This window comes from Medicago sativa, chromosome 2, assembly GCF_051527215.1.
Source record: "Medicago sativa cultivar Bolivia chromosome 2, Bolivia_mono, whole genome shotgun sequence".
Lineage (NCBI taxonomy): Eukaryota > Viridiplantae > Streptophyta > Magnoliopsida > Fabales > Fabaceae > Medicago > Medicago sativa.
The window spans coordinates 10,948,301-10,964,117 of NC_140750.1; the positions used below are offsets into that span (position 1 = coordinate 10,948,301).

Genomic DNA, 15,817 nt, shown 5'->3' on the forward strand with positions numbered 1-15,817 from the left:
GAATGAAATAACAAAAGCATCATTTTTGTCCTTTTTTACTCAACCATTGGATTTAATCCAATGGCTCCATTCATTTTGCAAAAAAAAAAAACAAAAAAAATGAGGTCTCTCACCGGTAGTAGACCTATCAAGGTCTCCCACCGTAGACGGCGCCAATACACAAGGGCATGTTTGGATAAAGAAAGAATTTACACGTAGCGCATAGTACAGGAACTTACAAGCTTACATGAGTTACATCCATAGTTTTAAAACTCGGACCGGTGATCGACTCGGTAAGGGTACTGGGTCACTGGGTCATTGGTTCAACCATTGGGTCACTGGTCGAACCGCATGACTGAATCGGATTGAATCGGATGACTCGGTTGTTTAACTCGGTCTCTATAACACTTGTATAAACATTTAACCGAGTAAAATTGGATGATTCGATCACTTAAAAAATCAATTAAAAACAAAATTGTGAACTCACTTTTACATATTTTAGAGATAAATATAAATATTAGTGTATATTACCAAAGAAAAAAACAAAGAAAAATAACAATAGGGTTGTAACCAAAAAAGAGCAAATAGAGCTTGAATAAATGGGCCTAGACAACCCGAAGCCCATCAATTATAAAAGGGGCAAGTGAGCTAACCCTAGTTTCATTTCTATTATAGCAGCCGCTGCCAACAACAATTGAGACCATTTTTCACAGTTCCTTTTCTTCTTCTTTACAATATAGCAGCCGCTGCCAACATCAATTGAGACCATTTTCACAGTTCCTTTTCTTCTTCTTTACAATCGTACAAGATTGATACAAGATTACAAATACAAAACTTTGTAAAATCACGTGAATGCTTAATTAAAGGGCAATTTCACTTTGATTCCTACCTTTCTTTCTCATTTCCTTATTCTGAATCCGGTTTTTTTCCTCTGATTTATGTTTGAAAAATGAATCAAGATTGACCCGGTCCGGTTTATCAAAACCGGCGAGTCGCCGGTTTTTACCGGTTTTGGCCGAGCCACACCGGTTCGTGCCGGTTTAAAAACATGGCCGATCCGTAAGTCAGCTCGAACCGGTTACCCATCCGGTTCACGGTCGGACCGGTTCGACCGGCCGGTCCGAGCCGGGTTTTAAAACTATGGTTACATCCGTTATTTTTATAGAAAATGGAAAAATAAAGTTAAATGAGCTCATGTTAACATTTGTCATAATGTTTTTGTATACGCTACAAACTATTTTTATAAACTCTACCCGAGAACCTGTGAATATAACTTATAAGCCAAAAAAACTTTACGAAAATTGTCATATAAGTTGTTTTCATAAGCTCTTCTAAACAGTTTTACAAAACTTATACTAGTAAATAAGCTCAAACAGGTCAATAAAAACATACCCAAAGTACAAGTTATTATCAGCAAAAACCTTACATCAATGAATGGAAAACTAATAAAAATGACATACTGACGTAGAAGATTAAAATATAGAAAGAACCAGTTTTTGCAGAAGCATTCTTTTTTTCAATTCTTCAAATTCAATTCAACTAACTAACCCATTCATTTACAAAGATTTGAACCAAGAATAATACTATCAGTCACAAACTATAGCATCAAAATCACTAACTAATTCTTAATCCAACATTCCTTCATCGTGATTTCAGCTTAATTTGAAACAAAAAGAAGCAACCATATAAATAATCTAATAAGCCAGAAGTTGCAACATTTCAAAATAGATTAAAAGCAAAACGAAACCATTGATAATCATAACTGAGAAGATGAAGATGTTGCAGATTTGAGATAAATTTTCAGAAAACTTTCAAGACACTTCATTCTATCCTTCATAGCTAGCGTATCAACTTTGATAATTTCCAATTCCCTTTTGATAGACCGAACACCCACCAACAGATTATCCAACTCAGCCAACCTATTCATCCTCGCTCGTTTCGCAGCTTCTTCTTCGTCAACCTCTTCATCATCATCATCATCATCATCATCATCATCATCTTCTTCTTCTTCTCCTTGAAGCTGGTCGGGAATCTGATGCGAATTGAAGGATTTGCGGTGTTCCGCGGCCGTGGAAAGTAGATCGGTGATGTCGGCGAGCGATTTCTGAAGGTGCTTCTGCACGAATTGATCATCAACAACATGCGCTTTCCACCACTTGCATACTGACCTCAACTGCAGAGGATTGTTTGAGTCAACTCTAGCAAGGATTTCGATCATCAGTTCCACTGGGAGAAACGTGGTCGGTGACTCCGCCGTTGCTTCCGCCATCATCGCCGTCGTGAGCTTCGATTGATTTTTTCTGGGATTTTAGGGTTTCACGGGTTTATCACATCAGAATTTTTTCCGTCTGGGTCGGTGTCTGGCACCCAAATGTTTATAGCTCCGATTTTGATGTTTCGTGTAAATAATACTTATATTTTGTAAAAAAATTGTATATAATAATGATTATTTTTTATGGGTCTTGCTAACAAGTGCCCTAAGGGCATTGTTTAAGGAACCCATAAAAAGAAATTATGTCTTGAAAATACAAGTCAAACACATGTTAAAGTCATAATCGTACAATTTTCAATACAAAAGTTGCTACTTTTAGATGTTTAAACAATGTCCTTAAGGCACTTGTTAGCATTTTTCATTTTTTATTTATTTTTTTGTAACAAAAAAACCAATAAGCACTCTTTCCTTTGGTAAAATATCAATAGACACTCAAATTTCTTCCTGAAAAGGTATATTGCTACTAAACTAAATTTGATATCATGATCTTTTTTTTTAGGACCAATATTTGTTTGTATTCACATCGGACGTCTTTGTATAACTAGTGTTTACGTTCTTAGTTCATGTCTCATTTTCTCAAAAAATAAAAAATATATATAATTATCCTAACAACAATTTTATAAATCACCTTTATTATATATTTGAATTTTTTTAACGTAATATATCTACTTAATTTCAATCGTGATAAAACAGTCATTATAGGCTCGAGTGGTTAATGAGATCTCTCTAAAACGAATCGTTCATGAGAACTCAAATTCAATTTTTGATGGAAATAGTTATTGCTCTGACTTTACTTAACTCTGATTAAACTCCAAATTATTATGGTATCTTTCCCATAGGAACTAGATGGTTGACACGGACGTCCTCGTGAACTCAGCTCAGTTGGTAAGGACAATACATAAAATATGCAAGGTCTGAGGTTCACACCCGGCCACCATAAAAAAAAAAAAAAGTTTGACACGGACAGGAAAAAGTGTCACTATATGCAAAAATATTTTTTTAATGAATAAGGTTTACAGCATCACACACATAGAAGTTTCTTCCTATTTTCTCTGTTTCTAATGCATTGGAGTGTATAATCACTCTCAATAAGTTAGTTGTAGTTGGTTTGTTAAGAATAACAAACTAACAATTTTAAGTGATCCTTTCAAGTTTGAAACCTATTCCCCATTATATAAGTCCGATATCTCACTGATTATGTACATTTTTAATACATAAAGTGTAACTCTTACCAAGTAATGAAACTAAGTTTCACACCAAAATGCGCATTTCGTTTCTCTAATTCCAGGTTACTACCATTAGTAAACAAAATTGGCAACATAGACTTGGTTGTTCTCATTATCTACATTACCAAAAAAAAAAGTTGTTTTCATCATCTAGAGATTAATAAGCTGATTCGAAACATGGTTTACGATCGAATATTATAGTGTAATTTAATCCACAAGTTGATGCCACTTAGTGGCATAAGACTTGATAGTTGTTGTGGACTTGGCCGTTCTCAAATAAATGTTATTAAATTAATAATGCAGCTGTTATAAAATAATTTTCATCAATAAAAATTTGTGTTTGTTGCCTAGGTAAAACCCATTCTAATCCTTTTGAAGTTATTCATGCTGATTTATGGAGTCCTTCACCCCTGCCATCTTCAAATCGCGACAACTATTATATTTTCATTGTTGCCACATTTACTAAATACACTTGGATCTATCACTTATTCTTAAAGCTTATTAGGTTAGGCTATATCTAAACCTAATTTTTTCCCTCTAATTCTCTGTAATTAATGCTAATCCATGAAACCCTAGAAATATTTTCCCCCTACTGTTTGTTGAATTTGAATTTGAATTTCAAATTTTCCTAGAAGTTTGTTGTAACTCCTCCACTTCGTGTGCATTAATTGAGGGATAATGTCATCAGAATTTGTTAGACTTTCCATTATATTAAGCTTCCCAATATTTGTGAATTTTGAATTTCAAATTCTGTTATTAATCACGTCCTTTGGGTATGTGACTTTGAGTAGTTAGGCAATTTGTCAATCTTCTAATAATTTTGCTACAGATTAACAAATAGATGTCTTTGCAATGGACTCAAGGAACTAGAGGAGCTGATATTGCTTTTGGGGCAAGAGTAACAAGTATATATTGTTAGCAAACATAACAATTTGTTTGAGTTGCATATTTTGATATGATTAAATTAATTCATAGCCTTTTGAGAAGGTATTGTGGTAGGCTGGTAGCTTATTTCTCTCATATGTGAAAGCAATGTGAATGACCCGTGCATTCATTATACATGCAGAATATATATTGTGATTTGGTTCTCTGAATTTTATTTCAAATCCCCAAGTTTTCTTTCAAAATCCCTGCTTATTATATATTTTGGTTCATCCAATTGTAGGTTGTTGTGTCATGTCAGACAAATGCTTTATAATGGTTATGAAGAAATAAAAAATTCCAGGATGTTGTTGAGAAGTACTTATTTGCTAATGGAATATGTTGTCATAGTGATACAAATATTACTTCTTAGCATTACATATCTTAACCAATATGATAAATCTAGAGTTGAATCAAGAGTAGACCACATTTGCTATTTTTGCAAGCTACTACATATTTTTTGCCACTTCAGTCGATGGATCCATTGTTGAAGGCAGAATCTTATTTTAGACCTTTTACTATGCTACTATATATGCAATTTTTGTGATTTATGACTAAGATCAAAGCAATGGAAGATATAGGATGTGTTAGTGTGTTGGCCAACACAATCATCTTTTTGATGGAAGACATCCATATTTGGATGGTTTAGTTGATTGCTTATCTAAAATGTTCTTAAAATCAAAAGTGTGTTAAACTCAATTTTAATTAATAAGCTAATTATTAACCTTATATTTTGCACAAATGCATAATGAATCAGATCCTGCCTTAATTCTTGCGTAAAAATAACAGCTCAATTCTTCTTATGGTCCTTAACTCCATATCATGCACAATGCCTTGACCTATATGGAGAATGAATGGGATATAGAAATACAATCTTTGATGCTACACCGTTGTTAATTCTTTTTTCTAACAATGGATTGTTATGATAGATTTTTGTGGGTTACATTATTGACTATTATAGGCATTCAAGACTATCATAGATAATACTATATTATTCATCGTGCCTACTACAATATTTAACAACACCAACACAATGGCACTAAAAAAAAACACCAAAACAATGATTTTAAGTCAAAGTAGTTCCTGCTACTATAATTCATTGTGCATGAATGTTATAATAATATGAACGTAAAAAATTAAGAGAAAAAACTGTACAAAGAAAAATTTCAACTCCTCAAATTGTGTTAGAAAATATTTTATCGGACCCGCATGCGTGTGTTTGATAAAACAACTTATGTACTTAAATATAAACTACAATTATTGAAAGTTCAATTTTGATACCTAAAAATAATCCTTGATTCTTGAAACATTCATTAGATATTAGGTATTTTCAACTTTACATTATAACTACATCACCAAAACAAAATACATTATGAAATGATTTTAGCTCATAAGACCCGTGCGGCGCACGGGTCGACAATCTAGTTTTTTCAAACAAAAATCCAATGCCTTTTAGGGATTCCGATAATTTTTTTAACTCATTCAAACATATGTTACAATAAATATTAAACCTACTCAAAATGATTGGGGAGGTGAATTAAGTTCTTAACTAATTTATGCGTCATACAGACTCACTTGTCCTCACACTACCTATCAAAATGACACATTGATAGATAACATTGCCAAATTGTTGAGACGGGACTCACTTTACTCCATATTGCATTGCACAATCCCCCTAAATCGTGCGAAACAAGAAAATATTTCTCTAATTTATCCCATTGACAAAGGTTTATCAATTGAGGGAATTAAAGCCTATAAATTGAGCACAAAAAAATCAAACAGAGGAACGAGGATGAGCTTGCTCTTGCTTTATAGATGTTGGTGGGGTTGGTACAATGGGTGCTGCAACTAAGCTCATAATTGACCCTGAAATGCAAACACTTCACCATGCTGATATATACATTAGTTTATTTCATGTATAACAAGCTGCTTCGCGCGTTTGAATTCTAACATTTTTTTAACGTAGTACATATGAGAAATTAGAACTTTGTATATATTAATGCTCATCCTAACCTAAATTTTTATTTCACAAAAGAAGTTATTAATCCATTGGCCACTGTCTTCATCCCTAATGCAAGCACCAATTGCTGTAAATCCTAGATCAGCGAAAAATATAGCGTCAATGTAGCACTTGAGGCAACCTGCAGGAGGAGGAATCCAAGCTGGGACATGATTGATAGACACGTCTTTTGTACCATTCTAATCTTTGATAAAAACAACGTTGCATAAGCGTGAATTTGCTAAGGAGAAGAAACCTTGCTTTCCCGTGTATGTATGCTGATAATGCTTCCATATACTACATAAATTCATAGTAAAATAATAAGATGAAATAACATAACAATTTTATAACCCATCTTTATTATTTTATTTGGTGGTTTTTGTGAATTATTTGGGGTTATCTAGTTTTTATTTACAAGGGAAAAGTTAAAAGGTGATATTATTTGGGGTTATCTAGTTTTTATTTACAAGGGAAAAGTTAAAAGGTGATATCAATAAAACAATGGAAACTAATTGAAGATGTGTTTGCCCTTGAGAAGAAATGTCTCCTTACAAACTTGATACTAAAGTTGTTAAAATATAGCAACAAACTCAATAAAAAGAGAAGAGACATCGACGATCACAAATTATGGCAACAAACTCGATAAAAAGAGAAGTGACGTCAACAATCAGAAAATATGGCAATAAACTCAAAGACTACCTACCTCCTTTGAAGCTTGAAAGTTACTCTCTCCGTCTCATAATAAGTCTCATAATAAGCGATCCTTTTCTAAAATAATATTGTCTTGAAATAACTGACTCGTTTTACTTTTCAATGCAATATAAATACTTTTTTCCAATTATAACTATAATTAATACTACTGTCATCACTCTCAATTCAATATATTCTACTTTGATTTTATGATAATGGTGAATGAACCAATACTAAGATCACTTAAAACAAATTTTCTCTCTCCTTCACTCATATTTTTTTTTAATATGTGTGAAATGAACAAATACCTTACTTAATATGGGACGAAGGGAGTACCAACTACTTGCTTGGAATCAATCTCAAAATCCAGACTTTTTAGCTAAAGATAATTTACCAAACAAATTGCATATAAAGGACCACATACCTCTCCATCCTTCACGAAACAAGTGGAAGAAAAGCACCAAGTTTTCCTAACCTTTCTCCAACTTTTAGCCTTTTCAATTATTGTGATTGTGAGATGTTTTCATACTTACGATGTTTGGGAGTTCAAATTAATTAACTAATACATTCATGCAACCATTTGAGTAAGAAACTATCTCTTAACACAGTCCTAATAGTATCAAGATGTCTATCAATACTTTTGATTATTCATTCATTTGAAATTGAAGCTAAAAAGAAGCAACCATATAAGATGTTAATAAAATAAGCCAGAAGTATCAACATTTCAAAATAGAAGAAAAAATAAACAAAATCATTAATGAAAGGATGAAGATATTGCTAGCTTGAGATAACTTTGGAGACACTTCACTCTATCTTCCATAACTTGACATTTTAGTTTATCCTCCACAGTTTGCATCTCATCTCCGATAGTTTATAAGTTCACTTTGAGATACCTAACAATCACCAAAAGATAATCCATCGCAGCTACCTGGTCCTAATCCATTGCTTCACTTCTCCTTCTTCTCGCTCATCATGTTCCTCATCCTCCTTCTTCTTAAGGCAAATACAAAGCATCCATGTCTTTCATGGTCTTAACAAATAGACCATATAAGTAAGCGATACGTGAAAGTGCTTCTTCACAAATTGAGAATATAATCAATTAGAACTAGTGAATTTCATCGTTTGCAAACACACCTCAACTGCAGAGTATTGTTGTTCTTTATTTTATTTTATTTTTGTTTTGAAAATTATGTATTTATGTTTGCCTATGTGGTTTAAAATTTCACTCATCATGTCGGCCGTTGAGGAAACTTCTTTTATCATGTTGTTGTAGGAATTTTTTTTAGGATTTTTCATTTTTTTTCTTCCTCTTGACAATTTATTCTTGTGCAACAATCCTGCCTCTTATGTAATGCTCATATCATGTCATTCATGGTAGGCGTGCAACCATGAATAGGCTGATTTAATGTAACTTTAGGAAATTGTATATAATATTTATAGCCAACGAATAATATGTGAGTAAATAATGTATAAATAGATCATAACAACTGATGATAAATATATTTTTGCAAACATTTTTAAATGATAGTTCAGTTGTACAACAATAATGCTCCCATTGTGTTTTTTTCTCATTTGAACAACGCACAATACTTCAATTGTATCGCTATAAGATTGTATTATTGAAATGATATTTGAGTTATTTTATCATTATATATAGTTAATTAAAATATTTTGTCAAAAAAAAACAAGTTAATTAAAACATTATAAATATATTTTCTATAAAATTGAATGATTGTGTCTTCTACATACGAACAAGTAAATAGTTTAGTTGATCCATATATGATGATAGATAATGATAGTTGATCTCGCTACCATCTTTTACACAAACTCTGCCATAAAATTATTATGGTATTTTATTGTTTTGTTTTAGCATTTTGTTGTTTCAGACATTATTAGTTGTTTGGCAGTTAATTATAGTTTTAGGTTTTTAGTTTTTTTTTTACAAGATAGGTTCTTTCTTCGTGTGTATGTTGTGTATAGCGTTATTAACAATAACAAGAATGAACATCTTAACTGATATTGATATTTTTTAAATTTTTTTTAATTTGAATGTTTAAAATACGGGCAACATAAACAATTGCGATCTTGGGAAGAGCTATGAAACCAAGTTTTCGAATTACTACATTCAAAACAAATTTTTTGATATTGTTTGAGTTATGCTAAAGTTATGGAGGAAAACAACGGTTATGGTTTGTAACTGTTTTTGTGTTGCATTTGGTTTTGACGTTTGATGTTTTGTCAATATCAAAACAATGATTTATTTACTTTGAACTAAGTTTGAATGAAATTTAGTTTGTGCTATTTTGGATTTCATATATGATTTTTTGATATTACATAATTATTGATATCTGAAAATAGAATTTAAATATGATTTGAACAATGATTTTGTTTGATTTTGGACTTGAAGTAAGTTTACTCTTTCACCTACCAAAACATTTGATGTATTTGATCTTAGAACTTTAAATTATGTTTAAATTTTGTTTTATATTTTATTGTATTTGAAGTATGAATTTTGACTTATCAATACAACGGTGACATGTTTCATGAACTTAAGTTTGAATGACATGTGTTTTAAATCATTTCCTATGTTGAATTTGAATTAGTGTGTTAATAATTTAATTTCATTCAGACTAATTATTGTGAGTTTAAATTTAGCCAAAATAATGTTTTAACCTAAGATAATATTCATGTGTTGATATTTTGAATTCATGTATGTTATTACAATTTACGAATAAGAGTTTTATATGTGAAGTGCAAGTTCTTTATCCTCCTCTTTTCCGAAGTGTTGAACCATTTTGGTCAGGTTGCATGGATCCGTCGAAGAAAATCAGATTAGCTTGTTGCTGACTTCAATACAATCCAGATGTTTGGAAGGTGTGTATCAAACGATGAAGATTGTGAAACACTTGTTGGACTCTAATAATTAGACGCATGTTGGTAATATGTCCATGATAAAGTCGAAGTAAAGTCACTATGATATATCTAAACAACGAGCATTCTAACTTCCAACTCTAACAAGCTCTTTGATCGCTTTGACATGAGGTAAGACAAACACCCAAAGGGCGATCAGATGATACACATGCCAAAATCCTATTTATGATACTTTCATCATTGATGGTTGTTATGATGTTTAGTGTTAACTATCCTAACTGTTCCACAGTTCCTTTCAGGCCACCACTGTGACAACAATTTGCTATCACACTGAGGGATACCTCATGTCGAACTAACTTCATGATTTTTTGAAGAGAATGATCTTCGATAAAATCATCTATTTGTGATATCAACATCAGCTCTTTAAAATCAGTATTGTTTGAGTGAGGCGTATCTTTTAGGTTAAATCAGTGACCTGCAAAATAGAACAATAGTGAATCACCATCGTTTAGCGAATTGATTGATCTCTTTTCTTCTTACATAAAGTGAAAATGGGTCAAAGCAAATTTCTTCGAAGCTCTTTGATTCCCAAGTTCAAGTCTCTTCCAATTTATCATTTTGCAAATACTTCATTCCTAACTTATTCTACAACTCCTTCATACTTTAAGGCGGTGAAAAAAGTGAAGAATTTACTATGCACGCGTCCAATTTCATCAGATTACAACTTCAATCAGATTCTGTATCCACTTGTTAAGGAGAAGGACTTCAACTCACAATTAAAGATTGCAAAGAAATTCCACCAGCTTACGCTTTTCCCACTGTCTCTGTTAGAAACTATCATAATCAGATACAATTAATGGATGCGACCATAACTGCAATTTCATGATGTCGTGACACATGTTACGACATAGATTATGTTTTTGTGATGGAAAATTAAATTATAAATTTATGAATAATTGACAGAGTTATGAAGATGAGCCACATCAAAATCCAACAAAAAGTAGCACAGTATCTGAAAGGTGGGAAAAGAATGGAGTAGCAGGAGGAAACATCATGGAAACTACCATTGTATAATATTACAAGGACAAATCATGTTCAAGAAAGCTACTACCTTTTGGTTTTTCAACAAATCTAAACCAAGAATCACACCATATCTGTGACATTGTGAATATACCATAGATATAAGGTGTGGCGAAAGTAATCATATTGGTTGAATGGTGTGCAAATTCCATGCTTTTCCCATTGTCTCTGACAGAAACTATCATAAGTGCCATCAACATCTGGCCAAGCAGTCCTATGGTATGACTTCATACTATCAATCTAGTAAAAGGAAAGGTAAGAAAAAGTCATACTCTAACATCATGACAACAGAAAAATCATAAAATGAGAATTTAAATAAACTCACATTTTGCAAACATATTATGAGGATTTATGCCACACTATGTTTAAAGGCCACAAACCATGATCGGTAAGTAGTCTCGAAACTTTAGGTATGCAACTTCTTTTGCTCATGAAAACACCCGTTGTACATTGGAAAACGAGTTTGTAATGGTCAAATGACTTGATGTTGTCAATATCTACAAAATATATATACATTTCAATGATCATTAAACTTTAGGCACACTATATATGCTTTCAGAATTATGCGGCAACTAAAACACAATAAAAAACACAGTAGTCAACGCCTACAACATCCGTGCCCCTTCTAAACTAAATAAAATTAAATATGAACCTGATATACTTTTTTTATTAGACTTCATATTTATTTTCCTAAATTAACAATATATATTTATTGAGTTTCATCATAAGTAAAATTTCATTAAATTGTAATAACATTCATGAATTTAAATTATCAACACATGAATATTATCTTCTTTTTTAAGGAACACATGAATATTATCTTGGTTTGAAACATTATTTTGGCGAAACTTAAACTCACAATAATTAGACTGATTGAAATTAAATTATTAACACATTAATTCAAATTCAACATAGCAAATGATTTAAATATATGTCATTCAAACTTAAGCTCATGAAACATGTCATTGTTGTATTGATAAGTCGAAAATCATACTTCAAATACAATAACAAACAAAACCATATTTCAATCTAATTTAAGTTCTAACATCATATATATCAATTGTTTTGGTAGGTGAAGGAGTGAAGTTACTTCAATTCCCAGAACACAAAAAATCGTTGTTCAAATCATATTTAAATTCTATTTTCTTATATTGATAGTTATGGTATATCAAAAAACCATATATGAAATCCAAAATAGCACAAACTAAATTTCATTCAAACTTACTTCAAAGTACATAAATCATTGTTTTGATATGGAAAAAAAATCAAACATCAAAACCAAATGCAACACAAAAACAATCACAAACCATAACCATTTTTTTCCTCCATAACTTTAACATAACTCAATAATATCAAAAAATTTGTTTTAAATGTAATAATTCAAAAACTTGGTTTCATAGCTCTTCCCAAGATTGCAATTGCTCGTGTTGCCCATATTTTGAACGTTCAAATTAAAAAAAATTAAAAAATATCAATATCAGTTAAGGTGTTCATTCTTGTTATTGTTAATAACACTATACACATCATACACACGAAGAACAAGCATATCTTGTAAAAAAAAACTAGAAACCTAAAACTATAATTAACTTCCAAACAACTAATAATGTTTGAAACAACAAAATGCTAAAACCAAACAATAAAATACCATAATAAATTTATGACAGAGTTTGTGTAAAGGATGGTAGCGAGATCAACCATCAAAAGCTATCACCATATATGGATCAACTAAACTATTTACTTGTTCGTACGCACGAGACACAATCATTCAATTTCATAACACGTATATTGATAATGTTTTAATCAACTATATAATGATAAAATAACTAAAATATCATTTCAATAATACAATCTTATAACAATACAATTGCGGTATTGTTTGTTATTCAAATGAAAACAAAACATAATAGGAGCAGCACGGTTGCACGACTGAATTATCACTTAAAAATACTTATCAATAGTTGCACGACTGATTTATTTATATATTATTCACTCACATATTATTGGTTGGCTATAAATATTATACAACTTCCTTAAGTTGCATTAAATCATCCTACCATTAATGCTTGCACGCCTACCATGAATGATACGATATGAGCATTACACAAGAGGCAAGACCGCTGCACAAGAATAATTTGTTAAGAAGAGGAAAAAGAATGAGAAATCCTAAAAAAAAATTCCTACAACAATATGATAAAAGTTGGTGAAGTTTCCTCAATGACTGACATTATGAGTGAAATTTTAAACCACATAGGCAAATATAAATACATAATTTTCAAAAAAAGAAAATAAAATAAAGAACAAAGAGCTCGTTGGTTACAAATTAAAATAAAAGTGATTTTGACATAAAATAATTTAGAGATTATTTTTTAAAGATTTTATGAAAAATCGGAATCTATTTTGCGTTTGTTTACCGTAATAAAAATCACTTTTTTTAAACAAATAATTTAATTTGTTTTGATACATCTATATAAAAGAGATTTTTTGTTACAAAATTAGTTTAATTTTTTGAACCATATTTTCTCCCTCCTCTAAAAAAAATCTATTTTTTGAGAAGATACCCTTACCAGCTTATCATTTGAAGCTGTTTTTAGATTCTGATTTTTTTAAAAAGTCTTGTAACAAACGGATGCATTACTCTTAAAAATGTTTTTTTTAAATGATTTTCTTTTCTTAAAATAGTTATAACAAACGAACTCTAAAGTAGGTAACGTAAAAATGTAAATTTCACCAAGAAAAAGAATATGTAAATAACATTTATACTTCCTTAAAAAAAATAATACTATTTATTTAGAAAAAAAATGTTGTACCGAAAAATTGTAGTAATAATAATGTATCATTTTAGTCCATAAGTCTTCGTGCAACGAGCAACCGACAAACTATCGTTAGATGGGACGCCGAAATCGACGTTCGAATCTCAACTCCTTCACTCGTTTGTGTAACTTTTTAATAAATATTGTCATTTTGTCTATCCAGATTTTCCTATAATCCTTAATAATTCAACATATCATAGATTCTAAAATTTATGCATGCTCATATGCTTGTTTATCTCCGCACTAAAGTATGATTATAATTTTAATATTTGATTTGAACATGTATATTGATTAATTAATAGTTTAACTCCTACAAGTTAACTTAGTATGTTATGTGGTTGAAACATTGTCTCATCTTTCTCATAAGAAAAGAAGGGTGGTATTGTGAAAGTGTTGCAACCACAAATTCCGTTGTGAAGTTTGGGCTAGAGAAAATTGATGGTTTATGAAATTTTCAAGTCAAGGATGCGTTGATTCAATCGAGATTACACAAAGTGTTGATTAGTATGTGGCCATTGATTGATATTGATGCAAGGTGTGGTGTGCGATTATGCAGGTGGTTGAAGAGCTTTTTGCGTACATGGAAGTAGCACAATAAGTTTGTTTGCGTTGGCTGAAAATATACATGTTTGAAATAAAGTTCCACATTGCCCTAGAATTGTAAAGGAAGGAGGTCAAGACTATAGAGGCCCTAGTTCTTCATTACAAAATATAATAGTAGAAGTACTTGAAGCTTGTATTTGACTGTTTTTTCTTTCTCTTATACTCTTATGTTAGAGTGTTGTGAGATGTAATTAGATATTTGTTTTGAAGAGTGTGGGTGTATTGGGGGGCCATGGATGTTTAAGAATAGTCAAAAATGTTATAAAATTTTCCATATAATGTTATTCTCTAGTAGTCATTAGAAGTTATTAGACAATGATCATAGTTTTTTCTCCCGGTTTTAAAGTTTCCACAGTATATTCTTATGTTCCTACTGTGTTCTTTAATTTTCTGTGTGTTTTTCCCAACAACATGAGCTTCCTTATTACAAATCTTATAGGACCTTTGGTTGCTCCCGTTATCCTCACATAAGGACTGTTATTAAATTGCAATATACATCTACCGAATGTGTTTACTTGAGACCTTCACCCCAACACAAGGGACTTATTGTAACTCTTTCGACTTTCACCTCACTAGAAGGCAATTGTATAAGGAAGGAAAATCAAGATGGTAGTCTAAATAAATTCAAAGCAAAAGCTATGGCAAAAGGTTTGGATTAAAGTCATGGTTTTGATTTTCACGATACCTTCTCATGTGTTGTGAAGTTAGTCACCATTCACATTCTTTTAACCTTGTCACACATCACTAATGACTTTCTTAATGAATTTCTTCAAGAAGTGTATAAGTGTAAACCACCAGGATTTACAAATGCTGATAGAAATCTGGTTTGTAGGTTTAAATTAAGCAAGCACCAAGGGCATGGTATGTATGACCATCTCTTCTCATGTTTTACAAGAACACCATTGTCCTCTATGTTTTAGTTTATGTGGATGATATTTTGATTAATGCTCCACTTCTTCTCATGATCTCATTCATAGCTGAATAATCAATTTGCCCTAAAGAAACTTGGCAAATTGGACTATTTTCAAGGTGTTGAAGTTAAATACTTGCCTTTTGGTTCAATTTCTTTGTCTCAGGGAAAATACATTCAATACCTTCTTTCTCGAGCAAAATATGCTAGATGCTAATGACATTTTTTCTAGTCTCTTGGTTAGTACCTGCAAATTGAGTAAATTTGGTACTGATCTCGATAACTTGCATAATAAGCCATTGTTGATAATTGAACCGATTGATACTAATATGCCTAGCTCTTCTAATCATTATGCTTTACATAATATTACGAAATGAAGTGATAGATCGTAACTTAGGTGGCAAATCATCTCGTTATACAAGAAATCAAGGCAAATCAACTTAAAAACAAGGATAA

At 31.4% G+C, this 15,817-nt stretch overlaps 1 protein-coding gene across 1 annotated transcript; it reads right to left on the reverse strand.

Annotated features, from left to right (window-relative positions):
- Nucleotides 1-1,472: 1,472 nt before the first annotated feature.
- On the reverse strand, nt 1,473-2,368 carry LOC146944478 (uncharacterized). The gene has a single exon (XM_085742865.1). The coding sequence runs from the start codon at nt 2,249-2,251 to the stop codon at nt 1,736-1,738; it is 516 nt and encodes a 171-aa protein (XP_085598991.1). The 5' UTR covers nt 2,252-2,368; the 3' UTR covers nt 1,473-1,735.
- Between the last annotated feature and the right edge of the window lie 13,449 nt (nt 2,369-15,817).

Bases quoted from the DNA above. Each gene is read 5' to 3' on its own strand.
- LOC146944478 (XM_085742865.1), bottom strand. From the start codon at position 2,251: ATGATGGCGGAAGCAACGGCGGAGTCACCGACCACGTTTCTCCCAGTG.